Source organism: Cyclopterus lumpus, chromosome 11 (genome assembly GCF_009769545.1).
Source record: "Cyclopterus lumpus isolate fCycLum1 chromosome 11, fCycLum1.pri, whole genome shotgun sequence".
Taxonomy (NCBI): domain Eukaryota; kingdom Metazoa; phylum Chordata; class Actinopteri; order Perciformes; family Cyclopteridae; genus Cyclopterus; species Cyclopterus lumpus.
In genome coordinates this window covers 8,453,598-8,471,732 of record NC_046976.1, presented here as the reverse complement: position 1 = coordinate 8,471,732, position 18,135 = coordinate 8,453,598, and the positions used below count along the sequence as shown (strand labels likewise).

At 38.9% G+C, this 18,135-nt stretch overlaps 1 protein-coding gene across 1 annotated transcript in view; it reads right to left on the bottom strand.

Moving 5' to 3' along the window:
* The window catches only part of csmd3b (CUB and Sushi multiple domains 3b), a 303,941-nt gene that overhangs the window by 214,875 nt on the left and 70,931 nt on the right, over positions 1–18,135 (bottom strand). The window contains 1 exon segment of the mRNA XM_034544984.1: positions 17,858–18,080. Coding sequence (XP_034400875.1) covers positions 17,858–18,080 — 223 coding nt within the window.

The window sequence follows — 18,135 nt, the reverse complement described above, 5'->3', positions numbered from 1 at the left end:
CAATGAGTTAATAGTAACATGATTCAATACTTTTTTTAAATATGTAGACATCATAGTATATCTAGAGCTATTTATGGCCCTTTTAGTTGGACCTCCAGGCATTTTCCTACTCTGCCTTAAGGTAATGTCGGTCCCCGGTGTCTTTTCCGGTGAACCAGACTGTCGGCATATTTCACTGCTGTTTCCTACCATAAGTACAGTAGCAGTGGCTTGTGTGTATAATGCAATATGTCATTGCAGATGTATTGCTAAGGACCCGAGGAAGCACAGTGCAGAGTATGAAGTTGTTTGAATAAGTGGTTCTCAAGAGATACCACAGGCCAAGCATTTGGCCTGTTTTAAAATGGCCACTGCACTAGTGTATTTGAATTATAAAATGAAAGCAGCCAGACAATATTTTGTATCATCTACGTCTTTTTTCTTTGCAAGAAATATGTGTAATATTTTACACGTTTTGAGGATCGACTCAATGCTGACATGCACCTGACATACCAGTGCAGTATTATAAATGAGAGGCTCTGGAGACGGACTGACACGAGACCGGTCTCTGTCTGCAGAAAGCAGCCCCAGAGTGAAATGGATGACTCTGAGTAGAATGTTTAAAACTTCACACTGAGGTTAATATATGGCTGCTCTGCTTCTTGCTCAACTCCCACTTCACCACATGCTTATACCACATACTAAAGTTGTGGACATATAGAGTGTTTGTTAGTTTTAATATCCAAATGGACTTTGTTCTATAGTATTTTCTATACAGACCCGGAGGCAGACATAAATCTGTGGGTATTTGATTTCACTGAGCAGGGCCAATGTGAACATAATAAACAGCAGCGGCTTGTGAGTGTATTGATCTAACGGACCCTACAATGAGCAGCACATCCTCCCTATCTATACGTAGCACCAGAGTCTGAATTTTCACTGGCCTGGAAACATTGTACTGTAGGTTTGTTGAAAATAGGATTGAATTCACTGAAGAAATCCACAAAATGAAGTTTAAGCAAAAGCTCAGTAAGGAAGACACTCTTTACACTCTGGTTCATTCATAAGCAGTCTCTTAGTCTTGCATCGATTACTCCATCAGCTGATTGGGGGCGGGCACGATGAATGAACCAATCGGAGGCAGCGCAGTTCTGTAAGCCAATCACAGCGTTGTTGGCAATCTTTTAAAATGTGTTTTATCTAACAATTATTATTCTTCAATCCATATTTGGTGTCGTTCAGCCTTTCAAAAACAACATCTTCACACAATCAAAAAGCTGTTTACTCTCCTGCACGCACCCTCACCTGCGGGGCAATCCAACAGCATGATAGAATAATACATATAATATTACCACAATAAAACAAACATTATATTTTTTTCCAATTTTCTTTTTAGGGTGGATGACATCATAAAATATGATGACAGATATTTGAAGCCTGATTCAAAAACCTCATTCGAAGGTTCCGATGTGAAAAATAATGACATTCGGTAGTTACTTGTGCCTCTCAGCGCTCACCAACAGGGATAGTTTAGAGAGCTGCATTAATTTTGACAGGCTGTTTTGTTATTTATCTCACATTCAAATACATTAAATTTGTATGGGCCTCACATCGGCTTACATTTAAAATTATATTTGGGGCTACACTCAAAACATTTAGGATTAAGCCTTGGCAAAATGACCTGGTGACACCGAAAGTAGCTCACTTAAACCAAAGAAACTCGGCATGAGCTTGGGAAGAGAGGCAGAGGCACTGCTGCCGGATGAGACGCTGACAGAATTTACCCCCAGCAGCAAGGGTCTGAAAAGTTGCCAGCGGGTAAGTCCCAAGTTGGCATGTCCAATAACAACAATAATTATAATAATAAATCAAAACAAAAAAATTCTAATTACAATATTAATACAGATTTCTCCAGGGGCAGGGGGCACATCCTAGATGGGCGTGGCCATAATGGGAAGTCTGTATTTTGCAGCTGTGAGGCAGAAAGTATAGCTTCTATCCATAGTCTGAAAGTCCTGTTATCCATGGTCCTGGCATTAGGGGAGTTTTTGATAATTACAAATACCATTAACAATGTGCAAAAGAATAGCAATAATAGTTTACATTATAAACAAAGGTATAGGTATGAACTCTTTACTATAAAATGTGAGTCAAAGCATTCGCATGTACTGTGCGGCACACAAAATAATAATTGAAATGGATATCTGGCACAAAGCCAGTGACTGTTTGTCCAGTTCCAGTGCAGATCATGACATCAATAGCAATGGGCCGACAAAAGAAAGTGAAATTAATATGCTACTGGGTGAAAATAAATGACGTTCTTCATTTACAATTGCTACTTTAAGAACAAACTCTAAAATGGTTTCAGCCTTTAATAGACATTTAAATGTCTCTTTGTGTGAGTGTCTTGAGGTTGCCACTGTTTTTTTCCCTGAGTGTGTCCTACTGTGTTAGTTATAGCCCCGGGGCTCAGGCCAAATTCTGTCATCGAGTTTTAATGTTTAATAACACAAGGCTAGTACACAGTACTGCATACTAATGACTAAGATACACACACATGTGCACACACACTAAAAGATATATTAGCCTGTCGGAGCTTACACGATTTTAAGAGTTGAAAATAACAATGAGCATTATAGAGTCGTATGACATTTCAAACAAACACACACACACACACACACACACACACACACACACACACACACACACACACACACACAGTATATAATTCCAATGGTCCAGTGAGGATACATAGCCTATATTGGTCAAGTGACAGACAATGATTAATTGATACATCAACGCTGTGTGTGTGTTCACGCATGTGCATGCGTGTTAAGGTCACTACATGGTCTTTTAATGGAATTCTTGTATTTCTGTCTTGAAGGATAATAGAGAGCAATAGAGCTGAGAGAAAGACATTGTTCTCTCTTTCTGAGTCTTTGGGCCTTTATGTCTCCTTATGCTCATCTGTCTCTGCTCTGTTCTTTCATTCTCCCTCCGGGGTGGAGATTGACAGTGTTACTAGACCCCTACATGGGATTTTTAAACGTGTCTATCGGCACGTTTATGTGTGAAAATACAAGCAATAACCAAATAGCTATATCAGATGTCGCTTTTAAACTTAGTTAAATGTTGATGGGAGTTTTGCAAAATGAATTGTTTACTGTGTATCGGGGCGAGATGGGGATGAATATCTCCAGATATATGTTACCATCAATCAGGTCATGTCACTGTGCAGAAGACTGAGCGAAAATAAAGGAGGGGTGCACCAATATCACTTATTTTCAGACCAAAGACAAGTACTAAATATATGAGTATTTGACTATTCCAAGGATTATAAATCATTATTATTATTGGCTTTAAACCAAACAAAAAGACAAATAATGTGAACAAATGTATGTGTCTTGACAAGTTGGGGCTACAGATGGAAAAATCACCAATGTCTGCTCCCATCTTAAAAATCACCATTCAACAGAATATGCAAATCTGCCACTGACTCCATAAAAGGTCAGCCGGACCAAAACTGCTGGCATAATGGTCCATCAGCCCTCGATCATCGGGGCTTTTGCAAATGATATTAAATACAAATGTGACAGTCAAGGGTGGAAGACCGTATGAGGACAGTCTGATTCATTGGTCTCAGCATGCCATTGTGTAAGATAGCGCTTACGGCCTATGCATTGTGACCCCTTTTGGGTATTACAACACGTCTCCAGTCCAAAGATATTTAGATCTCTCTCTTCTGCTTTTAGAAAAGAAATATTTTGCGATTTCGTATGATATTACAATGTCGTCGGGAGAAGAATTTCAATATCTCCAAACCCTCATGGCCAAAGTAATGCTATACATTACCTGCTGTAACCTTTGTATGGGACTAGAATACTACTTTATTAAAATAGTGGCTGAAAAGTACCTGTACCCACAGTGTGAATGAGTCACTGTTGCTGTGACTCGCCGTTTGTGTTATGTGACATATTAAAGGGAACGATGCCTCTGCCGTCCCACGTCAGTGTGGAGCACTGATGGGTGCTGTGTTAAAACGGAATGACTCATAATAGTAGAGCTTCGGTGTGGAACATGTCTCATCCCGCCCACACAGTTCACTACTAAACTCCAGAAGGACGGTGGGTGTCTTTGAGTCTCCAGGAAGACATTGTTGGCGTGAACAAACGCCACACATCTATAAAACGTATGTTTTCAAGAAATAATGGTGAGTGCTTTTTTCTTTCTTTCTTCCTTTCTTTTTTTTTTATCACCGACATCGAAAACTCAGAGGTTGTTTTCTTTTTTTTGGGGGGCAGGGGTTGTTGAGGGCCACAAGAGTCCAAACACTGATTATCCCATCAACCTGAGTAACGGAAAGTGGCATTTCAAGACCAAAGACATCATATCCCCAAAGGCATTGTGTTTTTCAGAAAGTCCATTTGTGGCCTCGGGGAATCATCTGTTTGAGGACACTAACTCAAAGGAAACACTGCTGCACAGATCAGCCGATGCCATTTCAGAGACAGAAACAACCCGAAACAATAACAGCGGATACACAAAAATGGAGCGGGAAAGAAATGTTCGGTGCTAGACAAAAACAAAAACAGCCAACCATAATAATAATCTGGTCTTGCCATCAAATACTGGAGGGGAAAGTATCCCAAAGCTTTGACTTCTCTAGATAACAACATTCAATGCAGAGGCCAATTCCGCAAGCACAATGAGACAGAAAACAAACTTAAACTTTTCCTTTTTCCTTAATCTGTTTCTCTTCTGTGTTCTTACACACTCTGTATACCCCTTTCTAGTTTACTCCCCTCCTCTACTCCCTCCAGCTGTCTCAATCTGGCCTCTTTCCCTCTCACCATCCCTTGTAATGTTTATTTCTTCATCTCCCGTCCTGCCTGTGTCTCCCTCTCTTAAATCTGTATGTAATGCCAGGCAGTGTCTCCTCTCTACCCTCCAGGGGCAGTGGGCCAGCTCTGTGGCTGATCACAGTGATCCCTCCCTGAGGAACAGTCCGCCCGACACTCAGGTGACTGCTCTGGGAAAGATGTGTGAGTTAGTGTGTATGTATGTGTCAAGGGGCTAATGGGCAGCTTGAGGGGATTACCAGCTTAACCACTGGGATTACTGGAACTTCTCTCTCACACACACACACACACACACACAGGACTGTCAATATTACCAGACAGGAGTGTCATCCAAGCTATATTGGCAGACTTGTTACGCCGCCCTGGTTGTCATTAGCCTGCTATCCAAAACAAACAGGGTTAAGAAGAACCAGCCATGACCCAGGACTAAGTGGGTCTCAAAGGGGCCATGCACAGCTTTCCAGGTTTAGCACACATAATCAAAGTCCATTTATTTGGTGTATCAGTAGTCCACATTTAAGTAAAAGATCTAACGCAAGACAATCTAAGCACTCTATTGTCTCAAATCCATTTACAAATCCATAGAGTAAGGACTCCACTGTCAGTATGACCTCGAGTCTCATGCAACCTACATTAAAGCAGCACTGTCCAAGAACATGTGTCAACCTCTGATGCTGTAACAGCGCCCAAAGAATTGCCAACGTGTTGCTGCTTTAATCACAAAGGCTTGTTGCTTTTGCCAAGAAAACTCTGATTAGATTATGACTTAATTTTTTTTTTCTTCTGGAAAACATTACTTCTAACCACACACACACACACACACACACACACACACTCACACTCACAATTGCCTTGTTTATTGCCACAATTAGATTTGTATGGCAAGCACAATATTTCACAATGTGCAAATTGCCATAAGTGTTTGTGCCCACCTTGCTCACATTATGCAAAGTCCATATGAATATTTATAAACGGAAAACGGCAGGTGCTCATCTTTGTATTTCTAAGTAAATTCTTGTATTGCCAACAAAAAACACTGCGCTCAGTCATGACTTATTTTAAGGGACATTCTTTGCCCGAATGTTGGAGAAAGAACAATACAAACAGATCATATGTTAATATGGCTGCAACGAACGATTCATTTTCAATTAATCTCGATTAATTTACAGATTATTCTAAATTATTAATATTTTCACAAACTGGCTATGTCATTGTATAATGTAGCACCATTTTTTAAACAAGCTACAATTGAAATCTTTAATGAAGATATTATAGAGAGATATGCTTCCCAAAATCATGGCTACCTTATGATTGACAGGTCCGACGGGTGTATTAACACAATTCTCTAACAACCATTCACTGTTATTTATAAACAGCAGCGGCATCACACCGATCCAACCGAAACGGCCAAAGTAGAGAAATGAGCCGTCTGGTTTGGACTTGACTTCCCAGAACATTTTAGAATACATTTGAATTAACCATGATTGACCAAATTCCCTTGAATTAAATTCCCTTGAATTAAAACTGATTGATTAATTAAATTAATTTAACTGATTTCAAAAGGCATCTGTTGAACATTATATTAGTCACATTGCAAAACATCTGAAAACACGACACGTTGAGATATATAATAATAAACCCTGAAACAATATAACAACCACAATTCAGCACTTTGACCATTCAGGCTCCAGGACGGTACACATGCACGTTTTTGCAAATGATAAGGAGAGTACCGCCGCCGCATCATGTTGCGCCAGGAAGAACCCTGACTTCTGGTTTGCTGATTTTGAGGCTTCAAAACGATAGTTCACAAAGCAATAGGTGATTACTACACGTCTTATGGCTGCGCTCCTCAGTCAAACCTTCTCTTGTTGACTCGTCCTCCAGCAGGAGACAGGCAATGCACATTATTGTGTTTTGAGGGAGTGGCTATGGAGGGGGGCCTTCAGGGAGGGGCTGGGATTGTTTATGATGGGTTCTTTCAAAATCTAGCTCACTCTTCTCAAAAGGTGCTTAGCATTAAGGTTGAGTAAATAATTAGATATGGATGAGCACATGTAATCGGAAGTAGACGTTTCTCCTTCAATAAGCACTGATAGGTAGTTAGTGTTAAATCCAGCCATTGTAATGGATAGGTCATTGCACATTATGTGAAGAGACGCACCCTTTCTCTCAGAAGACTGAACAGAAAAAAAATCAATTAACACAAGTCTCAGGTGTATTAAATGCATGCAGCCATAATCTCTACGGACTACAGTTGCCACAATATGACACAAAGAACAGGAGCTCCAAAGACTCAAGAGAGATATTTCACCAGGGGATTTGACTCCTGAATATTGTACCGCTCTGTTAAAGGTATTGTAATGATTATAATTATCATCTGTGCCATGCTGAGCTGAAAAGAACGGAGCTGGTTATCAGTCCTGAATTAATGTCATTTATCGGAATAATTGAGAAAGAAACAGATGGGGTGGGGAGAGGGGAGTTGAATTAATATTGTGAAAAGAGAGACACAGAAAGGGCTTGAGAGACAGCAATTAAAGAACAGAGAGATGAAAAAGAGAATTTTTAACCGTTCAGAAAACGGCAGACATTGACAGAAAGACTGAGACAGATTGTGAGAAAGAGATGATACCAGTAACCGCACGTATATCAAGGCAAGAGTGGGGATGAACTGAAAGCTTAAGGTCGGAGATACAGAGATACAGACAGTGATAGAGAAAACCCCAAAATGAGAAACAGAAAAATTAAGTAACTGGAAGAAAAGGTGTTATTATGGATAAGCTAAATCCATCAGGGAATTATATTTCAATGAACACGTAACTGTTTATTCTCTTTCTTTGAGTTTATGTGATTTGACATGAAAAAGATATCGTATTTATTAACAAGGTATTGTTGAGGGGGTAAAAAAAACTACATTTAAGAAAAAGTGTTTGTAGTCTTACTGCCTCCCTGTAGAGCCACAAATCTAATGTAATATGCCCTTTTTTCAAAGTACAGCATTCCCAATAATAAAAGAAATATGACTAATTTCCCAAATGGCTAATATTTGCTTTGCAACGTCCAATGAAAGCATCCCTATGCGAAGCACAAATACAATCACATCCAGAGCATTTCCCTGTCCACTGTGCAAGGCTTAGCTATTATGCACAAATCAAAGCTCCATTCTCTCCTCAAAGTTTTCTTGCTGAGGTCATTACAATGATTTGAACACCCGATCGCCACCCATTCTGTCAAAATGTGGTTTACGGCAATACAAGTGGTGCAGCAAGACACTTTTCCAGACAGGGTTTATTTGTTTTTAGCAAGTTTTTTTTGTATTCAGCCCAAATGGACTATTGCTATCTGGTATAATTCATGTAGATCTTCACAAATGTTCTATTAGCTATGTTGATTCAAAGGAATATCTAACAAGCGATAAATACAGGGTTCCTACAGCTTAAGGCAATTTGACTTAAGAAAGAAAGAAATATAGACTTTTATTGATCCCCATGAGGAAATTCTTCTCCGCATATAACCCATCCTTAGTTATTAAGGAGCAGTGGGCTGCAGTGAAGCGCCCGGAGAGCAACTGGGGGTTCAGTGTCTTGCTCAAGGACTCTTCGGCATGCAACTATGGGGAGAGCGGGGATCGAACCGGGTGCCTTGTGGTTACGGGACGACCACTCTCCCCCATGAGCTACAGCCGACCCCTTAAGACTTTTAACGGCTTTTTAATGGTACTTGAAATGCAATGCAAGCTCAAAATTGAAGTAAAAACCACAACATCACAAGGAGTAGGTTGTCCGTAGATCTGTTTCTGTTTCCTGAGAGATGGAGGTGGAGACGTGGTGGAAAATTGGGCAGAACATATATGTGGTGTCTGTTGGCAGGTTGACTTGGCAGGTGTGTTTCTCCCTCTGCATGTGGGATTCGGATCATGCCGAGTTTGAAAAACATAGTGCACACAATACACTGAGCCTTGTAAACATTGCCTGGTAACGGTTCAGCCATGCTGCATCTGCTGCTAGCATCCCAGCCACAAAGACAATTTGTGGGTTGTTATTCCGATTTCTGAGACGTGAATGCAAGCAGGAATTTGGTAAATTTTTTACCAATTAGTTTGAGATTTTTTATTTTCAACGTCAGAAAGAAACTTTTCATAAAATCTTACCATCTGTAAAAACCTGCGAAAGATAGATTTAATTTGAATTATGTATAACTTATTGTTCGATGAATGAATTCAATGCCTGCAGGAAGCATGTATGTACGTGTGTTTGTGTAGATGCTGTATGCACACTTTAATGCACTAACTTTATGACGTATGTCACATGCCAATAAACATTGCCTGGTATGCAGTTCCCTTGGTACTGGGTGGCATACTATGTTCTTACAGCAGTCACTTAATTATGTTTCATTTCTCAACAATGTCACAAAGAAATATTTTGTGCACAGGCAAATATAAATTAATTCAGATTTTTAAGCAAGAAACGCTGGTCTGAGCCTCATACTCAAGAGCATGCAGGGATACAAAGAAGAAAAGAATGTCTCTTCCTTCCTGTCTTTTTAACCTGAGCAAAGCTATTTGGATCATCTAACAAACACACATACGCACACACACCTCTTACCCCCTACAGGGCAGAACTGATGCAGGAAGAGATGAAATACCATTACCTCAGGGGTAAACACACCTTGGTTCAAACTCTCACAAACCTCTCGCGCAGTCTCACACACACGTACATACATCTCCATATACATCTATAGCTCTTTTCCCCCCCAAAAAATACTCAATTTGGCTCGGGAATATTGTCCTAACATCAAAGACCATATTAGCCTTTTTTCAAACCCATCACACTCTGCCGTTTCCCACGTTTCTTGTATTAGTGCACGTTTTCCTTCTGTGCCAGTGTGTACAGGAGTCTATCTGTATGTGTGTGTGTGTGTGTGTGTTTGAGTATTCATGAGGTTCTGACTATGTGTATGGGTCTGTCTTTGCTTCTGTGCATTTCTCTGTGTGTGTAGTGGGATGAGGGTTTCATGAGGATTGCAGATGCAAACTGGGTCAGGGCAGGAATATGAGAGAATGAATGAATTAGCCAGTATATGTTTTTTCTTTTGTCATACTGTAGCTACCATACTTTTTAACTACGGTCATACATAAATCAAGCACACAATGACTGGTTTCCGTTGAACATAACTGACTAACCAAAGCAAAAACCGACGCATTAAAATCAAACCCTCACATTTTCCGCACGATAAGAACAGTATCTGCTACTACAAATCCTCTTCAACGTATTCCGTTTCCAGATATGCTGTATCAGAGCAAAGTTGTATACAAGTTTGAGTTCATTATCTTAAAGTGCATTCTGAAGATATCACTACAATTCAACACATCGACTGTTAATAAAACACATGATAAATGAAAACACTGAAGTGTGTGACCATATTATGCAGAGCGGGCGCGTGAGAATCAGCTGTAGCGATGAACCCGTCTTAAGTAGGACTCGGGATATTATCTTTTAAATGCAGCTTTCTTTTTCTTGGAAGTCATAGGCTCTTCTTCTTCTGTCTCCTCATTTGGACCGTTTCCCCTCTCCAAAGAAGCTCTCCAAAGATGTTTGTTATTTGCCAATGTTTGCGAGCTTTTATTTTTTGGGGAATATCAACAGGACATTCATGCAGTCTGTCGGTGGGGTAATATTAGCATAACGTCGCATTGCACTATGCTTCTTGGTCCAGAGTAAAACAACAGCAACAGTTCTTTCAGAGTCCATTAAAGACAAGGCAACTTAACAAGCCGATAGCCAGTAGGTTGACATTAGATAGTGTGAGCAAATATTAATAATAAACACAGAAATAGCATTGGACGCAATAGCAGTTATATACCAAAAGCTTGCTAATAAGTATACAACGAGTATTATAGACACACATATATTATACATGAATATAACTTGCTAGAATTAATACATTAATTAATTATTAATCCTCCTGCCAGGATACATCTGTCATACCTGAATCTGCCCAAGTATTGGCATAAAAAAGCTGCAATGTGTATGCTACATTCAGGAGATATCATTTCTAGAAATCTCTACAATATGTAATTGATGAAATATTATCCTCTTACATTAGTTTACCCATTCTAATCATAATTTTTTGCATCTCAACATAATTCAGTATTAACCAAATGTTACAGTATTTTGTGTATACTTTGAATACAATTTTTTTTTAAAGGAGAAAAAAACATACATAACAATATAATTGTAGACAAAGGCGTTGTAAACAATGACCTCCTTGTTCTCACTTGCTTGTCTCCTTTAAATTCTTGCTCAGAGGTTAGTTCGTCTACACATGGTCATTTTTTCCAGACTATAAAAACTATTGTTGTATACAGCAATATTTATAAATAGATATAATAATATAATAAAGTTCAATGTTATTCTCCAAGACATATAATCCTTGGAAGAAAGTGTGAACAACAAACAACAATGAGTGGTTGACTCGCATCAGGACTTTAGAGATTAATGTCATATGAAGACTGATATGAAATGGTGAATTCTTACTGTGAGGTATTTTTCAATATTAATTATTCAGACCTTTGAATTTCTCTGAAACCACAAACAAACCAGTTAATGACATTCAAGTCCTTCTGTGCTTTTGACCACTATATAAATGTAACCCAGACATCCTAACCACATTTCTAATGATTACAGTCTGAGATTATCCAGATCGAACCCAGGCAGTCTGTTGGCAGGCATCCACACAAACCTAGTTTTACTTTAGTAAATGGTTTAACAACAGATTTGCTTGCACAAAACAAATGTATCAACTGGATGGAATGGACGGATTGACAAATTGCATTGATCAAATATTCATGTAGTGATCTCATAAAACTTCAGTAGCTGCTTTTGGGAGCCCAACTTTACAGTTTCTTTCTTACATCGGTAGTGCACAAGTTGAGTCATGACTTATAATGGAACCTAAAGTCTACACATATCTTTGAATTTGAATGCATGAAGACCAACAAGTAAATGAAGGTACATCTCTATGCAAAACAATACAGTAATTCCTGCAATATTCATTCATTCTTTTAGCATTAGTTTCATTACGGCCTTTAGCATATTCCTCTCACTTTACCAAACCCTATATGCGTTAATCCTACTTCTACCTTAAATGTGTGAATTCATTACATTTTTTCAAGCAGTCTTGATTTGGTGTTTAGTTCAAATGTGGGCTGAAGATACCTCCTCATCGAAGCATATCGTGGATATTTTTTTTTTTTAACGTGGACCTGATTTTGGCTGGTAAGGTTGGTGTTTTTCACAAAAGAGTCCAAATGTAGGATTTCAATAAGTGGTGTATTCAAAGTATTTGAATTGCTCTCAATTATTCATCTAAGGCACTCCATGGTGTCTAGTTAATTGATTTATCTTTTTCCAAAACTCCCATTATGACTTTATTTCAGAATTATGTGACCCACTTACTGTTGCATTTACGAAAAGTCATTGCATTTAGACTTTATTTTGCATATCGACAGCATTGACATATTAGCATTTGAGCTTTTGTCAAAGTCTTTGACAGTAACCAACATGGCGTCAGTGCCACACACCATCAGGATAAAATCCTCTATCTGGAAATTTCCTATTTTAATCCTTAAAGTCTGGCAAAGAAAGACATGTACGGTTTCTGCCATCGCTTAGTACTTGCATTTCATCCATCTATCCATCCATGCCCAACATGTTTCAGATACTCTCTTGGCGCTCACACATTGTTAATTCTCAGAGAGCTGTTCAATTCTCTGAGGTCTACTTGTTGTCCCACTCACGTCTTCTACTCCAACAATTTATGTCCCGCGACCTTACCAGCCGTTCACGTTTACTATGGCAAAATATCAGTGAGTGACAGGAAGCCAGTCATTTCATATTGCAGCTTATGACACCGGCTACAGATACTCATGGTGACAGGACAAAAGCAACTGAGGCGACAACGGAAAGCTGTGTAATGGAAAGGACTTAGTGTCAATTTTCACCAAACCAGGACACCGTGCTTTTTTGTCAGCCTCACAAGAAATGAATAAAAAGCAATGGTTCAACCATTGTTCTTCCAAAATGAATATATTACAAAAATAATCTGATTAATTAACAGACACACTGACTAGGCATGACAAAAGCCAATACCTGTGTTGCACTTCTAATATAAGCTTTTTTAAGCGTTTATTAAAGCTGTTGACATGAATTACCTTGACATTCTGAAGTGCAGCTTTGTTAAGCACAAATTATCAGAAAGGAAAAAACTGAACTGGCCTTTCCATTAATTGAAAAATGAATAGATGTTCAAACCAAAGGATAACCAGAAGCTGAAGAGCCAACAACATAGTGTGACGGATGCCCAATGACGACAATTAACAGATTTAATTTGGAAAATGTCACACTGTCTGTTTAAGGGTCTCTCTGGATAAATCTAGCACACCTCAATATAATTAAAAAATGATTAGATACAAACACACTCTGTCTTGCCTCTTAACTTTGCCTCTCTGTCACCCATTTTCATGTTTTCGTATTCATCTCTCTTTGTGACTCTGTCGTTACTGTTAATGAGTATATTAACATGCACAATAGAATCACAGTTATGGATGGATTATTGGATTATCCTGGTGCCCAAGCAGCTATAAACTCATCTTCAAACTGGCATAAACTGGCAAGGATGTCAAAGAGTTGAAAACACTTGGACAACGCGGAGTATTCTAAGAACTTTAACCCTTTAGCAGTGTATTTTAACTTCATGAAAGTTTATTACAACATTGTTATCACTTCCAAAGGTCTTATTCAGCTTTTGGTTGTACTTATTTACACCAATTTGAGTATCTTAGAACAAAATATAAGATGGCAACGACCAAAAACCAAGTTGGCAAAAGCCAAAATGCCAAACTCTTGGCAGTCCACAAACCAATGGGTGATGTTACGATGACTATGTCCACTTCTTGTAAACAGTCCAAACCCCAACATCAAGCTGTAAGGAGCTGGGTACAGTAAATAAGGTGATAAATGCCCATTTAACACAATCAAAGTCCAGATATCACTATGGTATTTTAAAGGTCTGCTAAGCTACCCACCAATCAGAATAATGACAATAAACAGATCTACAAAACCCCGGATTATCTTTAACAACAATGTTTTGGGATTTAATTGATCATATTATCTGTGCATAGAGTGGAGTATGATTTAATAAAGGTTAGATGACTAAAACTACTTTGGTATGGTTGGTGAAAGGTCGCTGTCATGGTCACAAAGACCAGAAAAAAAATGTCCAGTTTCCAGTCTTGATGGTTAGCTAAATGTATCTTATGTACTATGTACCTTAGGTATTTATGTACCTTTGATTAATCCAAATCGATTTGTACTCACACTCTGTCTTCTTCCTTTGGCTCTTGCTTCAATTTTTCCTTTGTTAATGCTTCCTAATGAGGCATTAACACTGCATTGGACCAGCCATATACTACAATAGTGGTTACGAGATCAACAAAGAACACAATCAATTCTATAATTTAGGTCATTTTAATGAGGAACTGTTGCATTAAATAGTTTAATTCTCCTGATTAAAATATGTAACTATCTAATTAAGAAAACTCTCTCTGTAAGAATTGTTAGTACAATTACATATTTATTAGCTCATATTTATGCCAGGTATTCCCAACTTTGCGGTTGAGATGCCACATGGGGCGACTGTGGCTCAGTGGTGAGCAGGGTCGACCTTCAATCAAAGGATCGGCAGTTTGATCCCCAGCTCTGCTAGCCCAAGACACTTAACCCATAAATTGCTCCCATAGCTGTGCCTTCGGTGTCTGAACGTTAGTTACTCTTGATGGGCAGGTGGAACCTTAGCTCCTCCCATCAGTGTATCAATGGGTATGAATGGGTGAATGATGACACGTACAGGTCCATTTACCAAATGGGGTACCTTGTTTTTTGGAATAAATTCACTTTAACAATGTTACCAATTAAAAGACAGAGTTTTAGAAAATGTATGGCATGCTGGAATGTGGCTCGAGCAGTAATGCAGCAATCAAGGGAGGTGCTCTTTACTTGTTTATGAAAACAGCAGCATATCCTTGAATGCTGATGAAGTGAAAAAAAAGATCAGAATTATGTCTTTGATTTACTGCTGCGTTTCTGTGTTTCAAATCTAGGAAACAATAGTCTGCTTTAGAGTTCAGAAAAGGTTAGTGTCAGTCATCTGACTCTGTGATTTGAACAATCTTTAAAAGAAACACAAGACCTTCAGCTACATTTATGACTGCAAAAGAGAGATCAGTGCGTGTGTCTTTCTGTTTGTGTAATGTAATGCATGCACAAACGTGTGTGTGTGTGTGTGTGTGTGTGTGTGTGTGTGCAATCCATATTAATGACTCCCCCCATAATTATCATTTTCTTGTTAATGAATCTAACCTTTTAATCACCATTTTGCCCTGTGTCCCAGTACGTGTGTGTTTGTGTGTGTGTGTGTGTGTGTGTGTGTGTTTATGCTTGTGAGTGAATCTGTGAGTGAATGTGTATTAGTGTGAAGGAGAGAAAGAGAGACAGAGAGAGAGGATGAGACAGCAGAGGTAATTTGGCTTAACTAGCAGGGCGATAGTAGCTATGCAGACCATAAATCTTCCAAAAACAGACACATGCACACACTCACACACCATATGCACATGAGTGCATTTGTGCACACACTCACACAGCACATCATTTCCTTTTATCTCAGATAAGCAGGAAATCCTAGTCAACCAATAAGAGCATAGAGGGCATCTTTCACTTTTTCTCTGTTTGCTCTCTCTCTCCCCTGCAGATTTGGGAATCACAAGTTGTATAAAGTGGGAAAATAATAATAATAATCCATTTAATTTATATAGTGCTTTTCAAGATACTCTAAAAAACCCTTTACATTATACACAGCTACGGGGAGCAATGCAGGGTTATGTGTCTTGCTCAAAGACACATCGACTACGGCGGGGATTGAACTGCCAACCCCTTGATTGAAAGACGGGCATGCTAACCACTGACCCACAGTCGCCCGACAAAATATCATGGTCACCCTACTTTATTTAACTAAATTCTATTCTGCCTCCTTGTTTAATTAACTCGGAATGGCAATTTGAGCACTAAATGCCACTGGATTGTCTGAGAAAGGTTTATTATTGCAGCTTTCTGATTAGAAATTATGCCTATTGAACCAAAGGAACATGGTTCATTCCTCACAGTGAGATAATAGCTTTTCAGCAAATGAGGACTCATTTCATCTCGCCATGTCCCACATACTCTTCCCTCAACTGAACCAAACCACGTTTTCTGGCTTAGCACTACATCAGTGATGGTGCCCTCGCACACACCTGATGTAATGAAAGCAATCAGATCTTTGCCAGAACTTAATGGAAGACAATGCAATTCAAGAAGACAAGATAAAAGACACACGTCATCTTGAGGAGACAGTGAATAGTCTCTTCGCGTTTGTGATGCTGGACAAAAGTTGGCTGAATGAGGCATAAGAAAACTATATTATTTAATGTCAAAGCCCTAAAAACTTTATTCAGAATATCTTTTTCGAAAAATGTTCGCCATTTGTAAGCAAATTATTTAAGTTACAGTTCGAAAATAAAAGCTAATCTGCTTTCATCATGAATCTGCGTTCCCAAAACTGTCATTAAATTCCGATTCAAATGGAGCTAAACTCTGATTGGTGCATTGAAATGCATGATCACATCAACAAGGCCCCGCCCACCTCAAAGTAACAGTTCTCTTGTGAACTAACCATTAACTGTGGAAGTCAATCGCATATAAACAAAACTCAATGATAATATAGATTATAAAGCCTTTTGGAGTATTATGACAAAGGTTGCCGTTGAGCTTTATGTTTGCATTGCATGTGACCTGCAAATGAACTTAACATCTTGTGGGGCACAGAGTTGGCATCTTTTTCCTATGTCTTTACTTTTGTTGGATGGATCTGTTCCATAAGCAGAACTCCCTCCGTGGGTTTGTGCAGCCCTCTCCCAAACTAGCCAAGGCTTGTCTGTAGAATATGCCTTTGGCTTCAAGAAGAGGAGCCAGCAGGAGAGCCTCTTGTGTGGAGCCTTCCTTCGTATCAAGTTGGATATTATTGATTCCAAGAAATTAGTTCCAGGTGGATTCTCACATCCACAGGATCCAAAGCGAAATGTAGAGCTCATTTACATCTAATTTCTACATGATGCTGCTTCCACATGATTACACGTACAGAGACGCCTTTATTAAAGGATCAAACGCAACAGCAATCAGTATCGTATTGAGTCATTTTGAGACTGGACCAAATGTTTTCTTTGTACCCATAGCCAGCACATGTAACATATAGGCTGTAATGTTTGGTTCCCATTTGGAAGGAGCTGCATTGAAAACTTTACTTTTAGATATATATATATATATATATATATATAGAGAGAGAGAGAGAGAGAGAATAAAATAGTTCAATAACAAAAGGGAAACCGTAATGTCACTGAAACCTGTTGCTAAGCAAGGTCATTTGTTCCGCAGCAATAGTATTGAATCCAGCATATCATCTTCTACAATTGTTGAAACAGTGAGCATCTATATTCATGTATTCACTTGTCTAACCAGTACATCCATCTGGTTCCTTTTGTTTTCAGTTTTCTTTTGAATTCATGATCCCTAATTTGTGTTCATGTGAGCACATTAGCTCATCACAGCTCTTCGTAAATTGGCAGAAGCACAAAGGAGTACCTTCTCATAGCTTAAAGAACTGAAAGCTGGCTGCATTTCACTGGTGATCTAATGATAAACAATGGGCTATATGCCATAACAGGTATCTGTGCTGTGTTTGCCGTGCTTCTTTTTAATGGAGATTATACAAAGTTGAAGATAAATAATTTGCTTCGAAAGTAGTTTAAATAAAGTTAGTATAAGTGGTTCTTACTTACTGCCAAAAAAAAAGAAAAATTGAAAACTATATTTTTACCACTTCTTTACACAAAAAAAAAACTAAGTTATAACAATAACTGGTCCTACCTGGTCCTGAAGTTAGTAGGATGCGGGTGTCCATCATACAATGACAGGAAGTCATATTCTTCTTCTATGGCAAATGACAAGAACATGAGCTGGATTCGACTGCCTTCCTCCCCAACAATGACCCAGGTGCAGTTTGCCCCGTTGGGGTAGCCGTAGGGAAAGCCTGGCGATTCTATACTGCCATTTCGGCCTTTCAGTGTGCCACCACATGTGTAGATGAAACCTAAAGGGAAGAAAAGAAACAACATTTCATTACATATTTAGATTCACATAGTTTG